The sequence below is a fragment of the Neolamprologus multifasciatus genome, chromosome 1 (assembly GCF_963576455.1).
Source record: "Neolamprologus multifasciatus chromosome 1, fNeoMul1.2, whole genome shotgun sequence".
Lineage (NCBI taxonomy): Eukaryota > Metazoa > Chordata > Actinopteri > Cichliformes > Cichlidae > Neolamprologus > Neolamprologus multifasciatus.
Genome location: NC_140439.1, coordinates 23749735 through 23766453, shown reverse-complemented (window position 1 = coordinate 23766453; position 16719 = coordinate 23749735). Strand labels below are relative to the sequence as shown.

Here is a 16719-nt window from a genome sequence, read left to right as displayed (position 1 = left end):
AACAACAATAAGAGTTCCGGCGCGAGTCCTTCAAAATAAAGCGCCGATCTCTACGAAAGCGAGTTTGACAGTGTTCCCTTTGCCCTGCTCCTCTGAGTGCAGTTTATCTAAAGTTACATTGTATGTTCTGTACACTACATTGTGTAAGAAAAATGATTTACACGATTAAAACTATAGTCTATTTGCATTTTCTCAATTTTATTCTTTTTTTTGTAAAATAAATAAATAAATAAAATACCATGAAATTCTAAATGTGCCTTGTAAATTATGTTTACTGTGATGTGCATCTGCTAATGTGATTCCTATGCGACTGCAAACCCGTGTTACAATTTTGACCTATAGGCGGCCTCTAGTAGTCAGTCAGTCAGTCACTTGTACCTTGACCCCTAGGCTTATTAGTCATTTAAGATAAAAGTAGATAAAAATACATACATAAATTGAAACAAATCCGTTGTTTACTGAAATTACAGAAAAATATGGCAATCAGTAAAACAAAGCTTGTTTTGTGCTGCAGACTGCTGGCCACCTCACTGGCCAATAGGGGGAGACAAACGATAACCATCGAGAGCGCGCACTTTCATATAACCGTCTGGCAAAATCCAAGCAGACCAAAGCAAAAGACCACGGAGCCAGTTCACGAGTAGACTGCTACCTTTTTTTCTTCTTCTTTCGTCCATACAAACTATTTCAGCAACAGCAACGCCGTGTTCGGTCTACAGTGCTAAAGGAATTTATATACGGGGCCTTCTGCACATGTGGGTTCTTCTGATTACCCCCATTATCATCCCAGCTGTGTTTACCCAAGATAAACCAAGTTAGACAAGAGGTGTTCACACCTGTTTTCCAGCTGACCGGGCAGGCTCTGTTATTTGTTGTGTGTAACTCGGGTGAGGACAGATGAGGACTGACAAAGACAAATGCCTTTTGGTGGATTACATTATAGCTGGTCGACTCAGACACAAGGGGCTTATGGGCAGCTTTTTTGCCAGCTGGGTGCCTCCTGCCTGTCTGAGTAGTAGATTTCAGCTTGTATTTCCTTTGAAGGCTAGTCAGCGTGTTTTTGGCATCACTAGTCCTACCTTTCATCATATTGATCTAGATTTCATATCTCTGCCAGGATCAGAATTAGAAAAAAAAACTGTTATTGCTGGTCTTTTCACAGCAGATCAGGTGAGCAGTATAAATTAAAATAAAAGAAAAAAAGTCAGGAGTGGAATGAAGATGTGCTTGGACAATCGGTTAAGCAAATACCTTCTATCTGGGGCATTAGGGGTTGTGTCAATGTGAAGCCTAGAGTAAGTATTAGCTAGCTTATTTTTAGAACACATGATAGAAGGGTGGCTAAAAAGAGGATGCTGCTGCCTTTGGATTGTACATTTTCATATTCTATTTTTATTATTTTCTTCTAACTTTACTAGGCTATAGTAAGTACGCTGTTGACACTTTACTAGAGGAACAAATCATGAAGCAATCACATTAACAATTCAAACTTTATTGTTATTATTCTGAATATATGTAAACAAAAGTTGGAAATTGTATTTCACATTGTCATTTATTGATGTTAGCTATAAACCCATCTCATCCTGGCAAAACCCGAAGGGGACTATAATATTGCATTAACACTTTGCCTGTGTTTTATTATACTTCAAATGTAAGCTACATCTCTGTGTTCATTTTTTTGTTCCTCTCATCCTTCTCAACCCCTTTGTCTTTATCATGTATGCTGTCAGTAATTTTCAGTGTGTCTTATTTCTTTTTATGAAAAAAGCTCCCCATTGTAGTGTAATGTTTTCTGTCTAACCGACTTCCCAGAAACGAACCAGTGAATCCCCCATCTTTGTACCTGCTCTGTAATCATTTAATCTGGACTGGCCAATGCCGTCAGTTCGCAAACATTCGCTTCCAGTTCCTAGAGAAAAGAGACATGTTAGAGGCTGGCAGGCCCGCGGAGCGGTGCGTCTAGACAGGGTAACGGACACCCTTTACAGAGATGGGCAACGCTGCCCAAAGAAGACGGAGACGCGTTTGAATTGTGTAGCTACGACGTGGGTTCGGTGTGGTGTTTCTGGAAGCTCATATGCAAGAGTTATTTAGTGTTTAAAATGTGGGAGATGGTGGCGTTACCGAGAGCGAGCTCTCCCTTCCTGTCGTCTAGGACAAGATGGCAGCAATGCAGGCGAACTGTACATGGTATGGATTTATAAGTCCATAACATGTTCAGAGAAGCCCTGGATTATACTTATAGTGACTCTATGTGAAGGTAAGCAGCGGGGTGGTGGGAAGGCTATTTTTCTGTGGTGTTTATTTAGCCTAACCTTTGAAATGGTAGTCTAAATGTGACGCAATACTAAGTGACAACTTAGCTACAAACTTAGCTAGCGAGCTTTTGCCTTTATAACCCAATATGTAAGAGTACCTTTCGTGCGCAGGTAGTTCCCCCAGCACTTTGGATATTTGATTGGTTAAACCTGAATTAATTTTCGATTTTAGTCAAACTGTGGTGTTATTGTGTGCAAATTATTGGCGTGAATGCCAACACTGACGCGTTTGCTGTTTTCAGTGTTGTCACGGCGACCAGTTGATTTCTTTTAACACAAGGTCGACTCGTTTAGCTTTGGAAACTACAATCGCTTGTTCTAATGTTAACTAACTCTAAATGGACGATAAGGATCGTGTGACTTAAGTAGTGAGTGCTGTGTTAGTTAAGGTTACATTGGGTTTCGCCTGTGAGTCAGCTAACATATGCTAGTCAAAGATTGTCGCATAATGTTAATACTTTATCATAATCAGGCATGGCAAAAATAAGCAGACCTTATGTACAACCCAGTCATACTTTTTGGTCTAAATTTGTACCAGATGTATGGCAGTGCCACGTGTTGTTAAATTGTAGTTAACTGGAAGTCTAATTGTGATGAAGCATTTGAAGTGTCTCTGTCATTTTCAGACGTTTATGTTTTTCGGTAATGATGATCTAGAAAAAAAAAACCCTTTTCAAGTTAGAATACTAACAACAGCTCATTGAAGTGCACCCACACTTGCGTTTTCCTGGACCAAAAATATGAAGCTGTTTTTGTCAGCAGGCATAAACACGTTGGAAGAAAAAAGGTTTAAGAACCCAAAGTATCAAGTTAATCATACAGTATATCTGTAATGATCTGCTTGGTGTTTTGCCGCATTGACTGTGGTGGTTTTGTGTTAAATATAAAGATTAGGACGTATAAGTGAGTTCCTTTGTGTGATCCAGCAAAATTAAAGTGTGCTGTGTAATTGTAGGCAAGATTATTTGAACAGCCAGCTATTTATGTGGCGGCAGCCATAGTGAGGTTCCTTCTCCTTTTAAAACTCAGAGAAATTCAATACCCAGACTGTAGCTTGTAAAGCTAATGTACTTTCCCTGCCTTACAGTTTTTTTTTTCTTTTTACATTGCCAGTAACACTTGTCTGATGTAAATAGCATCAAGTGACTATCCAGTAATGTGTTGCTCATTTGGTTATGAGTAGCTTAGATAAACTAGTCTTCAAGTTTCACAGCCTATTATAATACCTTGGTGACGTTACCACCAGTGAGCACTTGTGACTATTTTTTTGTGAATTTTTTTCTCCCCTCGATACTCTTGTCTGCTGATTATGTCTGTGTTCTTCACTTTATCAGTAGCATAGAAAGGCCACTAATGCATGGCTGTGGGTGGCAATGATGGCAGTAATGACAGATAAAAGTCAGGCCAGTAAATAACATAACTAGTGGTTTACCTTACAGTAATTGGTATTAGTGAGCAATTTTGGTTGGTGAGTGAGGGAATAATGATGGCACATATCTACTAAACCTGGGACAACTGGTTATCTGTTTTGCACTGTGGCAAGCTTAAAGACTGGTTCTTGGGTGATGTTATCTTGAGGTGTGGGTACAGACATGAGGTAGTAAACTGTTACGCAGAGAGGTGTGGTGAGGGAAACATCAGTCTTCACTCTATCTTAACTGAAGTAATTGCTTTATTGTCTCTTGCCAATATCATGCACATACAGACAGCATCTTCTCAAAATGGCCCCCAATCCATTTCCTGCCCACTTTAAATACTCTAAAGACTAGGGCTGTGCGATATGACCAAAATCTCATATCCCGATATAAGAATTCTATCGTCCCGATAACGATATAAATCACAAAAATGTAACATTTTCTGTAAATTCTGTGAATCTCGGGCAGCTCGTCTTGCGGGAAGTGTTTCCAGCTGCGCGTCATGTAGCTGGAGTCGAGTGTTTTAACAGATGCATGAAACTATACATTTTTAGACATAAGTTGTAACAGCCACCGTTTTCTTTGTGAGTATTTATTACACGGCGTGCTGCGGGGAAGAACCTGTTCTAACGTTTGAGTCTAAGGTTTATTTTTTAGCACCTGGCGGCTCTTTTTTACTTCTCATCCGTAAATAATCTGCTCTTTTGCGTGATTCAGTTTATTTTGAAAAGTCTCAACAGGATCTTGAGCTTTATTGTGAAAGGTTTATGTGGAACATAAACAAGCGGACACGCGATGCTGTTACCGTCGTTGTTGCTAACCACAACGCATAAAAACAGGCGCTTGTCCGTCCGTAGTGTGGTTATATAAAATATAAGAGAAAGAGAGAACTTTAAGAAATTAATATAGCCACTACAGTGACCATCAAAACGATGAAAAAATATTGCCGTAAACAGTTTATTTTGCGACACCACGAAACAAACGATAGCGTAAAATGAAACGATAAGACGTTTTTATATCGTCATCCGATATATATCGTTATATCGAACAGCCCTACTAAAGACCACGCCTTCTCAATTCAGACTGGCCTATAAAAGAGCCGCAATTGAGGCAGGCCTCCTCTTTACTAGGAAAACAAGATGGCCGCCACAGAGGTAAACCTGCAGAACACTTTGTTACATTAGTGCTTCCCAGCATAAACAAAACGGAGTGATTGAGAGTGTACGTAAGAGACCACCATGACAAGAAGAAGCTGTGATGTAGACCGAATTGCAGAAGTGTTGGGTGGTAACTGTGTGTTATCTCAAAAGTAAACATCTATTACAGCTCACAGGGGATAATTACCAGTGATCTGGTCAAAACCTGGATTTTATTTACATTTCAGTTGCTTTTGTTCAGAAAGTGGAGAGGTAAAATAACTCTCTCTGCTAGTCTATAATGGCTTAATGAGTGTAAGACCTTGTGGGTGGCTATGATAAATGATTACCTGATATAAGTAAATTCTTATTTTTGTCAGTAGTATTTTGTTGTGTAACTTTGTTCACAAGATGCAATAAGGCAGTGGGTAATTTTTAAGAGAATGAATGAAGTGAACGGAAAAAATGGGGAAAATCTCTTTATCACTCCATTATGGAAAAACAAGACAAACTCCATTACATTTGCAGTATAGAATACAAGACAGACTCAATGACTCAAGACAGAGGTTTGTGTTGAGGTTTTTATTTATTTTTTAAACCCAGCACTACTTCAGGAATACACTGTGGTGTTTGTCTATGATGTAAGTCATGTACATTATGTTATTCTGTACTTTGCAGAATCATATTTCACCAGAATCTTGTCAGAAGTGAAATGTTTAGTCTGCACAGGATCTTTCATTTTGAAAAATCACCTGGATTTTCTATGACGCTTGTGTCTGATTATGTGCACTCCTTATTTGCAGATTTACACAGTTCCCATTTAAAATACACCCGGTGCTGTTTTGAACTTTTGAAAATGCTGCAGTGCTTTTTGACAGACATTGTCTTGAGTAAAACTGATTAGCTCTTGTAGTTGTATGTGGCCCGTTTTAACTTTGAGCATTTTACATGCTCTTGAATCTTTTTGTTTATTTTTTTATTCTTTTTTGGAGGGGGATTGCTCTGTAATTGACACCATAATTAATCTCTTCATTGTAATAGTTAACTGTACTGTGCATTGCCTACAAACTGGAGCTATTTCAACAAGAAGACTGCTAAATGATAGTCATAAGTTCACAGTTGAAAAATCATGAGGTCACATGCTTTAGGAAATAGAGAGGCTTTTTATCTAATGAGCATATAAGATCAAGTTCACGAGACACAGCACCACACTGTGCTGTGAGGCTGTAGGCCTGCAATCTAAAACAGCAATGACTGTTTAATTCTCAAGCTTACATGGCAAAAGCAGAAAGTTGGGTTTAGGGCTGTTCGGTATAACGATATATATCGGATGACGATATAAAAGCGTCTTATCGTTTCATTTTACGCTATCGTTTGTTTCGTGGTGTCGCAAAATAAACTGTTTATGGCAATATTTTTTTCATCATTTTGATGGTCACTGTAGTGGCTATATTAATTTCTTAAAGTTCTCTCTTTCTCTTATATTTTATATAACCAGACTACGGACGGAGAAGCGCCGTTTTTATGGGTTGTGGTTAGCAACAATGACGGTAACAGCATCGCGTGTCCGCTTGTTTATGTTCCACATAAACCTTTCACAATAAAGCTCAAGATCCTGTTGAGACTTTTCAAAATAAACTGAATCACGCGAAAGAGCAGATTATTTACAGATGAGAAGTAAAAAAGAGCCGCTTGGTGCTAAAAAATAAACCTAAGACTCAAACGTTAGAACAGGCTTTTCCCTGCAGCACGCCATGTAATAAATACTCACAAAGAAAACGGCGGCCTTTACAACTTATGTATAAAAATGTATCGTTTCATGCATCGGTTAAAACACTCGACTCCAGCTACATGACGTGCAGCTGGAAACACTTCCCGCAAGTCGAGCTGCCCGAGATTCACAGAATTTTCAGAAAATGTTACATTTTTGTGATTTTTATCGTTATTGGGACGATAGAATTCTTATATCGGGATATGAGATTTTGGTCATATCGCACAGCCCTATTTGGGTTGGTTCAAAGTAGGTGTTTTTATTTCCACAATGACGTCTGTATTTACCTTCATCATCTGATGAGAACATGTCTGTTTTTGTTTCATGCATAAACATTCATATTCTGGGTCCTGTTTGGTAAAAAGTAGCCATAATGAGTTTGTTCTTTAAAGTTGGTCTTAAGAATAAGAAATACTTTATTTATCTAATATTTGGGAAGTTATTTTGTTACAACTGCCGGTTGCACATCTGACAAGAAATGCAACTACTTAAAAAGTGTTTTTAGGCAAGACTGTTGTTTAAACTTCGGTAGATCAAGATGGAGAAAAAAGACACAAGCTGCTGCCATCTTCTGTTTCAGTCCGTTATTACACTCTTAAATCCTACTACTTATTTCTGCGTCGTTTGGGATCTTACAAAGCTTCAAATGACGCGTCGACTATTAAACTAGTCGTCGACGATTTTGATAGTTGACGTAATCGTGACTAGTCGACTAATCGTGGCAGCCCTACTTCATATACAAAATCTGAAATTTAAAAAAAATTGTCATGTTGTTATCTTCTGCAAAACACTGAGGGTCTTAATCTGTCATCTCACCTATTATGACTTCAGTCAGTACCATTTGTTCCTTTTGGCCAGCTGTCTAGTGTTTATTTTCTTTTCCATTTAATTTTGAGTAGCTCAGGGTCAAAAGTTTAACTGTGAGCAATTACTTAGCAGCTCAGGCTTGCTGAAAAGGTTCTGCAGCTTTGAAGGATGTAATATAATGCCACAGGAGGAGCGTCACAGCTGACCAGGGGAGTATCTGGATTCAGATGGTAATAATAGCAGCAGCTGCCATTTCTTGCCTTAGATCATTAGCCTTGACAACTAAGGCTGTCTGCTTTTTACAGCCTTGTGGTATGCTCCTCCAACTTACTTTATATAGTGATTGTAATTTTGTAGGCATCCAAATTAAATCAATCTTAGTTTCCTTTGAAATTGAGTTCTAGATTGAAATTACTGGAAGCTCACATCCAAATCTAGACATCCTAATTGTTCAGTTGGGCTCCAAGTGCTGTCTCCTGTCTTGGGACTCCCATCAATTAATGTCTCAAATCACAATGCACAAAGCTGAAACTGAAAGTATAAGTATTTCATATGAGGGTCAGGAAGAATATTGTGATCATGCTGGCTAAACGGTGTAAAACTTGACTGAATAATGGTCTCAGAAATGTCAGTGGTGTTTTGTTTTGTTTTTGCTGTGAATTGCTACATTGTATGTTTAGTGGTGGCATGTGGTTACATTTGGATTACTTGCATAGTTGTTAAACAAACAGTGGAAACACAGAGGTCATCCTTTTGTAATGTTGTCCACTTCTGTACAGGATTCATAAAAATGGAGCTCAAAGATGGGTTCGATATGAGTAAGAATTGATCTACCAATGCATTTTCCATTGTGTTGGGAAGTATTTGGTTAGACAGGTGACTAATAGAAAGTGTTCATAAATTGACATTAGTCTTGAGTTTGAACTTCAAGTATCTTGCAGTTAGTTTGGGTGTGTCACTTGTGCTTTTGACCCCCTGGAAACTTGAGCCCTGTGTGCAGAAACAACTCTGAAACAGTAATTGTAAATAAACTAACCTGAGTATCTGGGACAGATCAGTATATGTGTAAAAGCTAATAAAATATAGACCTAGTGTGGTTGATGAATAGAGAAAAAATAATATAGTATTTTCGCAAGTGCTAAAGTGAGTCTTGGAGGTCTCACCTGGGATAATTTAAATCGTGTTAACAACATTAAGCCCCCGATTACGTTACAGCGACACGACTAAGACTGTCCAAATTCGAAGACGCCAACAAATGTGGCTGACAAATGCGCCCCAGATTTGAAGGATGGGTCGGGTGTATACTTTGTGGCCCAACCTATCCCAGAATTCATAGCACGGCCCTGCTCTGTTTCCAACAATGGCGGCAGCTAGTTAGTTTTAATATTACTCTTATTATTCTTTCTGGGTCACAAAATAAACGTTTAACATATTTTCAGGCGAGAATGTAACTGTGCAAACTTCAAATATCTGCTTGGTTTATCAAGACACCACATATTTTCAAAAGCGCTCTGACGTTTTCGGAGACGTCTGTTACCCACTAGCTCGATAGCTAGTCGGGGTTCAAGGCTCATTAGAGCCGGTGAGAACACTGGACTCCCGGCAAGTCATTTTCAAACCCACCGCCGTCTTTCGCTACTCGGGTTAAACATGATATATCAGTCATTTAGATAACTTAAAAATGTTATTGTTTGGCTTTTTTCAGTATTTTATTTGTTCCTGAGTAAATCGGTTTGGCTGAGATTAAAGTTATAGTTTTTACACAGCTGAATAAACGTCAAGCAGACAACTGATTATTAGAAGTGTGAGATGCTCGAGAATATACTCCCGTGTCCTGTTATATTTTAGATAGCAAGGAGCAGACGGCTGAGTTTGTTAAACTCCACTGAGACAATCTGCAAATTTCAGTAAAATTTAATAAACTATCATCTTGTCTTTATTTTTAGTTAGCACATACCTTAAACACTTGAAGCTGTAAGCTAATTATAGTTATATCAGAGCAGGTGCATGCTGGTGCAAAAAGCTGTACGTTTTACGTCCAATGGATGCATGATCTGATTAGTCGACTAATCGCAAAAATAGTCAGTGAATAGTTGACTATCAAAATAATTGTTAACAACATTAAACAATGATTATATAATTACAGCTTCTTAACTTTAACCTACCCAAGTCTAATGAACACCATTACAAGTTCATTTTGGTTTGAAGTTTAAAAGTAGAGTCCTTATGTCACTTCTTTTACAGTGGATCTCAGGACACTTGCTTTTTGGACTCTTATTGTTGTTATCTTTTTCTCTTTCTTTTTTCTTTTGAGCCCTATTTGGGATAAATGTGATAATGTGCTTCTTACTAAAAAGACGGTAAATGGTCCCACCAAATAGAAACACAAGTTGTGATTGTGCAGAGAGCTGCCAACAGAATAGGTTGACCTTATCGCATTGCTCAGAATAGAGTCAGAGGGATAGCGCACAGTGCTAGTGTTATCACAACAACACAAGTGGGCTTTCCATCAGGGATATTAATTTAAGGAGACATTACAGAGGGACCAAACAGCCCATACCTGTCTAAGCTGTGTACACTTCTTGTTTTTTGATTGATCTTTTTCAGTTAGTTGGAGATAAGACATTAAGAGTAACAGTGCTCCTGTTTAGCATTTAGAGCAGCGGTCACCAACCTTTTTTGCGCCACGGACCGGTTTATGCCCGACATTATTTTCATGGACTGGCCTTTAAGGTGTCGCGGATAAATACAACAAAATAAAACTAGTACCGGTACCGAGAAAAAAAAGAAAATTTATTCATAACACACGTGAAAAGACCAAGGAAAACCGAGTTAACCATAAAAACGATAACAAAATAACGCTGAAAACCGATTAAAAACCCTGAAAACTATACATTTCACACTTGAGCCTCAACTCTCGCGGCCCGGTACCAAACGACTCACGGACCGGTACCGGTCCGAGGCCCGGGGGTTGGGGACTGCTGATTTAGAGCATTTAATAATATTTGTCTAATTTTGTATTTAGATCAACATGCTTCTTTTAAATGTAGTGTCAATAGAAGTATTAAAGTCTTTGGAGTCCAGAAGCATGCATCTCAATTAATGTGGTCCAACATGAAAGTAGGTCATGGGGTGCAGCATGTTAGAGGTAACCAGAATTCTGAAATTTGTTATACTTTTTACTCTTTGTTGCTTTTTCCACATAGTTTAGTTTCAGAATATTTTAACTATGCAGGTTTCTGTGAGTTCTAAGTGCCTTACCCTCACTCACAAACATACACAAATGATGGGAAAAAAAGAATAAACCACTCTTAGACAATTGGAAATGTGGGATTGATGTTGCTATATAACTTTATTCTTATGTTTATCTGTCTCTCAAACTCACTCCCTCTCCATTGGTTGCCTAGAGACCTGCAGTAGGATGCATGGAAATGGCAGGAAAAGGTCCGGCAAACCTTTGAGAAGTTAGTCATCTGCTATGTGGAGGTGTTGGTGGGTTTGCAGTGGAGAGTGCAGAATGGTGAAGGTGTTCTGATGTCGTCCACTACAACAATCTTTCTCTGAGCCGTATAACATATGCGGATGTGGTGATGGGTGGGTTGTTTTTAGTGGTGAACAACTCATTGCAGTGTCATCAAGGAGGGGTGAGACAACAGCAAAATTAGACTGGTGCCATGGGTCAGTTTTTGTGCACTCAAAGTAAGTTAGTCTAGCCCTTGACCAAGCAAAGAGAAAAATGCTCTGGGAAATTTGGCATGTATTTATTTTTTTTTTTGACAGATTCTAAAGCTGAGTTCAAGTGTGCTTAATTGCTCTTTTTTGTGGTAACATGACAAAAATGGACAACATTATTTTCTGTGGATCTAATTAAATTCTTTCTATTCTTTATTCTCCACAGGTATGGCCTCACAAGTCTTGGTCTACCCACCACACGTTTATCAAACCCAGACAAGTGCCTTTAGCAGTGTGAAGAAACTCAAAGTTGAGCCCAGCAGCTGTGTGTACCATGAGAGGGCACACCCACGGACTTTTCTGAACAGCAGAACCTTTGGCATTGTGCATCCAACGAAACAAGCCCACTCATTTGTGAACCGAGACTTGGCAGTGGGCCTGAAAGTGCGTGGAAGACAAGAGTACCCGGTGCAGACGGTCGTGGTGCGTGGTGTACAGAGACAACAGCCCGGTAAAAGAGGTGGTGGAGCACCAGGCCCATTTGTGGCCCAGCAGCAAAGAGAAGCAGGGGTTGTCCAGTCACAGGACGAGGAGCAGCAACAGCAGCAGACAGACATAGCAAGTGGGAGCAGCAGTGGAGCAACAGGGGCAGGAGGAGGAGGAAGGGGAGAGGGTGGTGAGGGAGGTGAAGAGGAAGAGGGCAACAGAGAAGAGAACTGTGGAGGTTTGAACTCACCTGACAGCTCTCAGCGATGTGGGCTGAAACGTAAAAGTGAGGAGCTGGATAACCGAAGGAGCACCATGCAGATTGTGGAGGAACTGTCAATGTTGCCTGCCATGTTGCAAACGACGACTGTGGGGAACGCAGCCATGACAGCCCCAGCGGCTGTGGGGGCTGGAGCGGGCCCCTCCAAACAGGGTGTAGGGCATGGGGCTGTAGGGGCAGCAGGAGGGACGGGAGGAGTGGATGGAGACTATCAGGTTGTGCAGCATGAAGTCCTCTGTTCCATGAAGAATACTTATGAAGTGCTGGATTTCTTGGGACGTGGCACATTTGGTCAGGTAGTGAAGTGCTGGAAGAGGGGCACAGGTGAGGTAGTGGCTGTCAAGATCCTGAAAAATCACCCTTCATATGCAAGGCAGGGTCAAATTGAAGTTGGCATCCTTGCTCGTCTGAGTGGAGAGAATGCAGATGAGCACAACCTGGTGCGAGCCTTTGAATGCTTTCAGCACCGCAGTCACACCTGCCTGGTATTTGAGATGCTTGAACGGAACCTGTATGATTTCCTGAAGCAAAATAAGTTCAGCCCACTGCCCCTGAAAGTGATCAGACCTGTGCTACAACAGGTAGCTACAGCTCTGAAAAAGTTAAAAAGCATGGGTCTGATTCATGCAGATCTTAAACCAGAGAACATAATGCTGGTGGACCCAGTGAGGCAACCCTACAGGGTGAAGGTGATAGACTTTGGCTCAGCCAGTCACGTGTCCAAAGCAGTGTGTTCCACGTACCTCCAGTCTCGGTACTATAGGTGAGTACAGATATGAATGACAAGATTGTATTTGTTTTTTCATTTTTTAATGGGTTCGGTATTAGTTCAGTGCAGTCTTGTACTCTGTATCCATCCCAGCATAATTAGTTTAAAAATGTCTATTCTCAAGCAAAACAAGGAAATGTCTCCCTACTGCACAACATCCTGTGTATTTAGAAGGCACATACCATAGACTGTGAAAAATTTAAAAAATGTGACCCTGCAAGAATGCAGGGGTGGATCTTTGGATTTAAAAGTTAAGAGGATTAAATATATTATATTACAGAAAACAAAGGCAAAAGCAAACATTTAAAGATTGATATTATGTGTACATGTAGATTAAGTAAAGAAAGGTAATGACAGAAGTTGGTGAATGCCATGCCAGAGGCTAATGGGGGTTCTCTTACAGGGCTGTGTATAAGATGCAAAGTAGATGTAATGTATTTTGTTTATGCAGGAAAAAGATCTGGGCTTCTGATAATCTTTGGCATGCAATAAAAAAAACAGTGAGACAAATTACTTCTGGCATTATGTTATGAATGCTTTGGTTTGAATAGAAAAACAGGCCTGAAGTGATATCAACTGCTGTGCAAGTCAGGAGTGACCTAGTTCACTGTTTGGTTTTTGTCTTTCTTGTATAGGAACCTTGAAATGATAAGAGGATATAAATTAGTATTTTCATACTAATAGGTTCTCAGATGTCAATTATTTGCAATAGCTTGCGTATATATTTCATAAAGACAACTTTCCCATTGAGACTCAATGTTTCATTTACAAGAGACCTATATCAGAGAAACATTAAAACAATAACAGTATTCTGTACATATGTTTTTAACAACAAGATATTTTTAACTAATATTGTAATTGGGGGATTTGTTTAGTCCAACCACATGAAATTTTATATTGTGTTTGAGATTGGGGGTAGACAGGAAAAAACTTTCAGTCTGGTGACCCTGTTTAAAACATCTTTTTGACTTAAAGGCTGTGGGCAAATGATCAAAATGTAAAGTCTTATGGGCAAGTCAAAAAAAGTCAAATATATATTTTATATATTTGACTTTTTTATATATTTGACTTGAGATATATATATATATATATATATATATATATATATATATATATATATATATATATATATATATATATATATATATATATATATATATATAAATAAAAGATGATAACTTATAATAGCTTGCTAATTATTATTTTCAGGAATTACAGCCATTTTTATACATGCTCCCTCAAAAGTAATTGGACAGTTGACTAAAAAAAGGGATTTATGGCAAGGTGAGGTCTGTTTCTGTTTATTATTTAAAAAGATGTGGAGTTTGTTCCAAGTATTTAACGTAAATTTCATCACCCTTCACTGAAACTCTTAATATGAGGTACAAAGAGATGGCCTCCTTTACTTGATTTGACATAATCAGGCTGAGAAACCAAAATAGAACCTGCCGGAGAGAGAACAGAAACTTTAGAAATTGCCAAATCTGGAATGTAGTATATTCTAGACTATATTCCAGACTGGTTGTGGAAGACCACAGAAAATAACTAAAGATTGTGACTGCAAATTCTTTCCTTGGATAAGAAAAGCACTCCACAAAATCTAACCAAGTAAACCACACCGTTGAAGGATAGGCATATCATCGTCAGTCTACAGCCAAGAGGCGCCATCATCAATGTAAATACAGAACACACTTAAGAATAGGAGTGATAGATATAACATAACATCATCTGTCAAACACGGTGGAAGCAGTGTTATGTAATGGGCATCAATAGCTGCCAGTGGTACTGGGTAATTGGTGTTTCTTGCTAAGTTTCAGACAAATACTGCAAAACGGATTGGATGGCACTTTGTCACAGTGCAAGTAGAGTATGACCCAAAAGCAATACCTTCTCGAACCAACAAAGCATGCTTTTTAGTTAAAAAAGACAAAACAGAAGTAAGACCCACAAACCAGCAGCAGCTGAAAGTGGCTGAAGGAAATGACCAGCAGAACATCTGAAGGGATGAAGCATTTTAGAAGGGCCTTGGGTTGTAGACTTCAGGCATTCATAAGGATTTTCATGTAAATATTAAAAACAAGCTTCATATTTAAAATGTGAAGCTTTAAAATGTTTAAAATTATCATACTTTGATAATTTGAATAAAAACTGAAAGTCTGCACTTCAGTCACATTTAGAATTGTTGGTTTTAAGAACTCATTGTAGTTGTACAGAAATTGGGTTCCAAAAAATGATGTGTTACTGTTTAAAAACTTGAGAACTACACTTTATCAGAGCAGTTGTCTATTCAAATGGAAAGACTGAGATATGAAGGGCTTCATACTCTTGGTGCTTCTAACTTGGTTTCTTTGCCTGGGACGGTTGAGGATTTATGAGCCACATTCAGAACTGGCTATTATAGTGAGCAGCTTTTGCATAGAATTTGAATAATTGTCCCTGCCTGCACAGTCAGACAGTAGAACAGTGTGCTTTGCAGGCAATTCTGTACTTTGAATAAAAATGGATGCAAATAGTATTTGATAGCTGTATTCATTTGCTTTTACTGTAGATTGTTCTTTAGTGTCTAAAGTGAGAACTTGGCAATTACTTTGACCGATTCCCTGCTCATTGTTTTATGGGAACTGTGTAAAATACTTGCTAATTGCAATTATTCCTTGTATGCTCCTTTCATTCCAGGAACTCATCAGGCTTTTGTGTGAATGTTGTTGCGATGCATATACACTTCATTTCAGGAACTTGTTAAAAATAAAAGTGTCAACATTCTAGAAACCAGTCTCACCACTTTAATGGTTGCTGGGAAATAAATGCTGCATGTACAGCAAGCCAAGAAAAATACCCTTACTTACATCTTTACTATGATAATGTGTAGATATGCCTGCAACTACACAGCTGAAAGTGTGACTTAGTAACATGTTTAGCTCATATGTTTGCTGGTTCTGCTGTTTATTTTTTTGTGGACAGAGGTATGACGTAGCACAGGAAATGGTGACCGAAAAAATAAACAAACCGAGAAACCAAGCTATGGATAAAAACAGCCAAGCAGTGACACAATTAAGAACTGGACTTTCCAATATTTCCATTATTTGTCATCTTAACTTCACTGTCTCTCAAAACTGTCTGAAAACAATTTCTGATGCATGAATTTCAATTCTTGCATTATTTCATCACAAATACTCATTTAGCAAACCTCTTGGCTGTGAGGGGAAAAACCCCACTTAGCAGCTGTGAGCTGGCCAGTCAGCCAACAAAATTTGTGATTTGGAGCAATGAGTTATACAATTCTTATTAATTTCTAATTCTAGCCTTTCCTTCCAAAGTCATAACAGAGCTATAACTTTTTTATTTTTCCTCCACACTTTACTCTTTCCATCAATTTGATGGAGGCTGGCTTTTGTCCTATCATTTCTGTTCCTTAGCTCTTTTGGATTCTTTGTATGCTGTTGGAAAGTAACGTCAGGCCTTTCTGTTTTTGCTGTTTTCCTATTTTCCATGTACCTTCTTTTAGAATGCACAACTGTTGAGCTTTGATCAATATTTGATGTCCCATCTTTATCTATCGTTAACATCTATTCTAAGATTTGTCAAACTGTAAGCAGACAGGTTTTTTTTTTTTTTTTTTTTGGACTATATTGACGTTTTATTTATTTATTTTTTTACCTATGTTTGATTTCATTCTCCTGTTACAGCAAAATTGTTGGAATGACAACAGACTAAACAAGTGAAATATCTATTGTAACTCTGTCGTCCCTCTGTAGTTTACCCCTGTGGGACAAGAGTATGCGAAGCACACTGTGGGGAAACTGCGTTGCTGAGGGTGAAATTGGAGGGTTGCTAAAAATAGCTCATGGGATGCTGGCCAGTGTGCTTTGACTTCTATAGATGGTGATGCACATAGGCAGCCAGAATGAAATAAGGACAGCTTGAAATACTAGAGAACTCTGACTTACTTGTTCAAGGTCAACTAGCTCCACAATGTCAGCTGTTTTGATTCCCATATGTCGATGCACATTTCTGTGTTCGCTGTGCTGAATGTTTAGTTCACCTTTCTGAGACAGGAGATGGTGG

General features: G+C 38.8%; 1 protein-coding gene across 3 annotated transcripts in view; it reads left to right on the top strand.

Moving 5' to 3' along the window:
- The first annotated feature begins 1884 nt into the window (after positions 1-1884).
- hipk3b (homeodomain interacting protein kinase 3b) overlaps positions 1885-16719 on the top strand; it is a 42356-nt gene continuing 27521 nt past the window's right edge. The window contains exons 1-2 of one of the 3 annotated variants that reach the window (XM_085167245.1): positions 1885-2260; positions 11346-12648. In XM_085167245.1, the coding sequence (XP_085023371.1) occupies positions 2188-2260; positions 11346-12648 (1376 nt within the window). In that variant the 5' untranslated portion in view covers positions 1885-2187. The remainder of the gene's footprint in view (positions 2261-11345; positions 12649-16719) is intronic. The other 2 variants (XM_085167237.1, XM_085167229.1) reach the window with 2 other exon arrangements.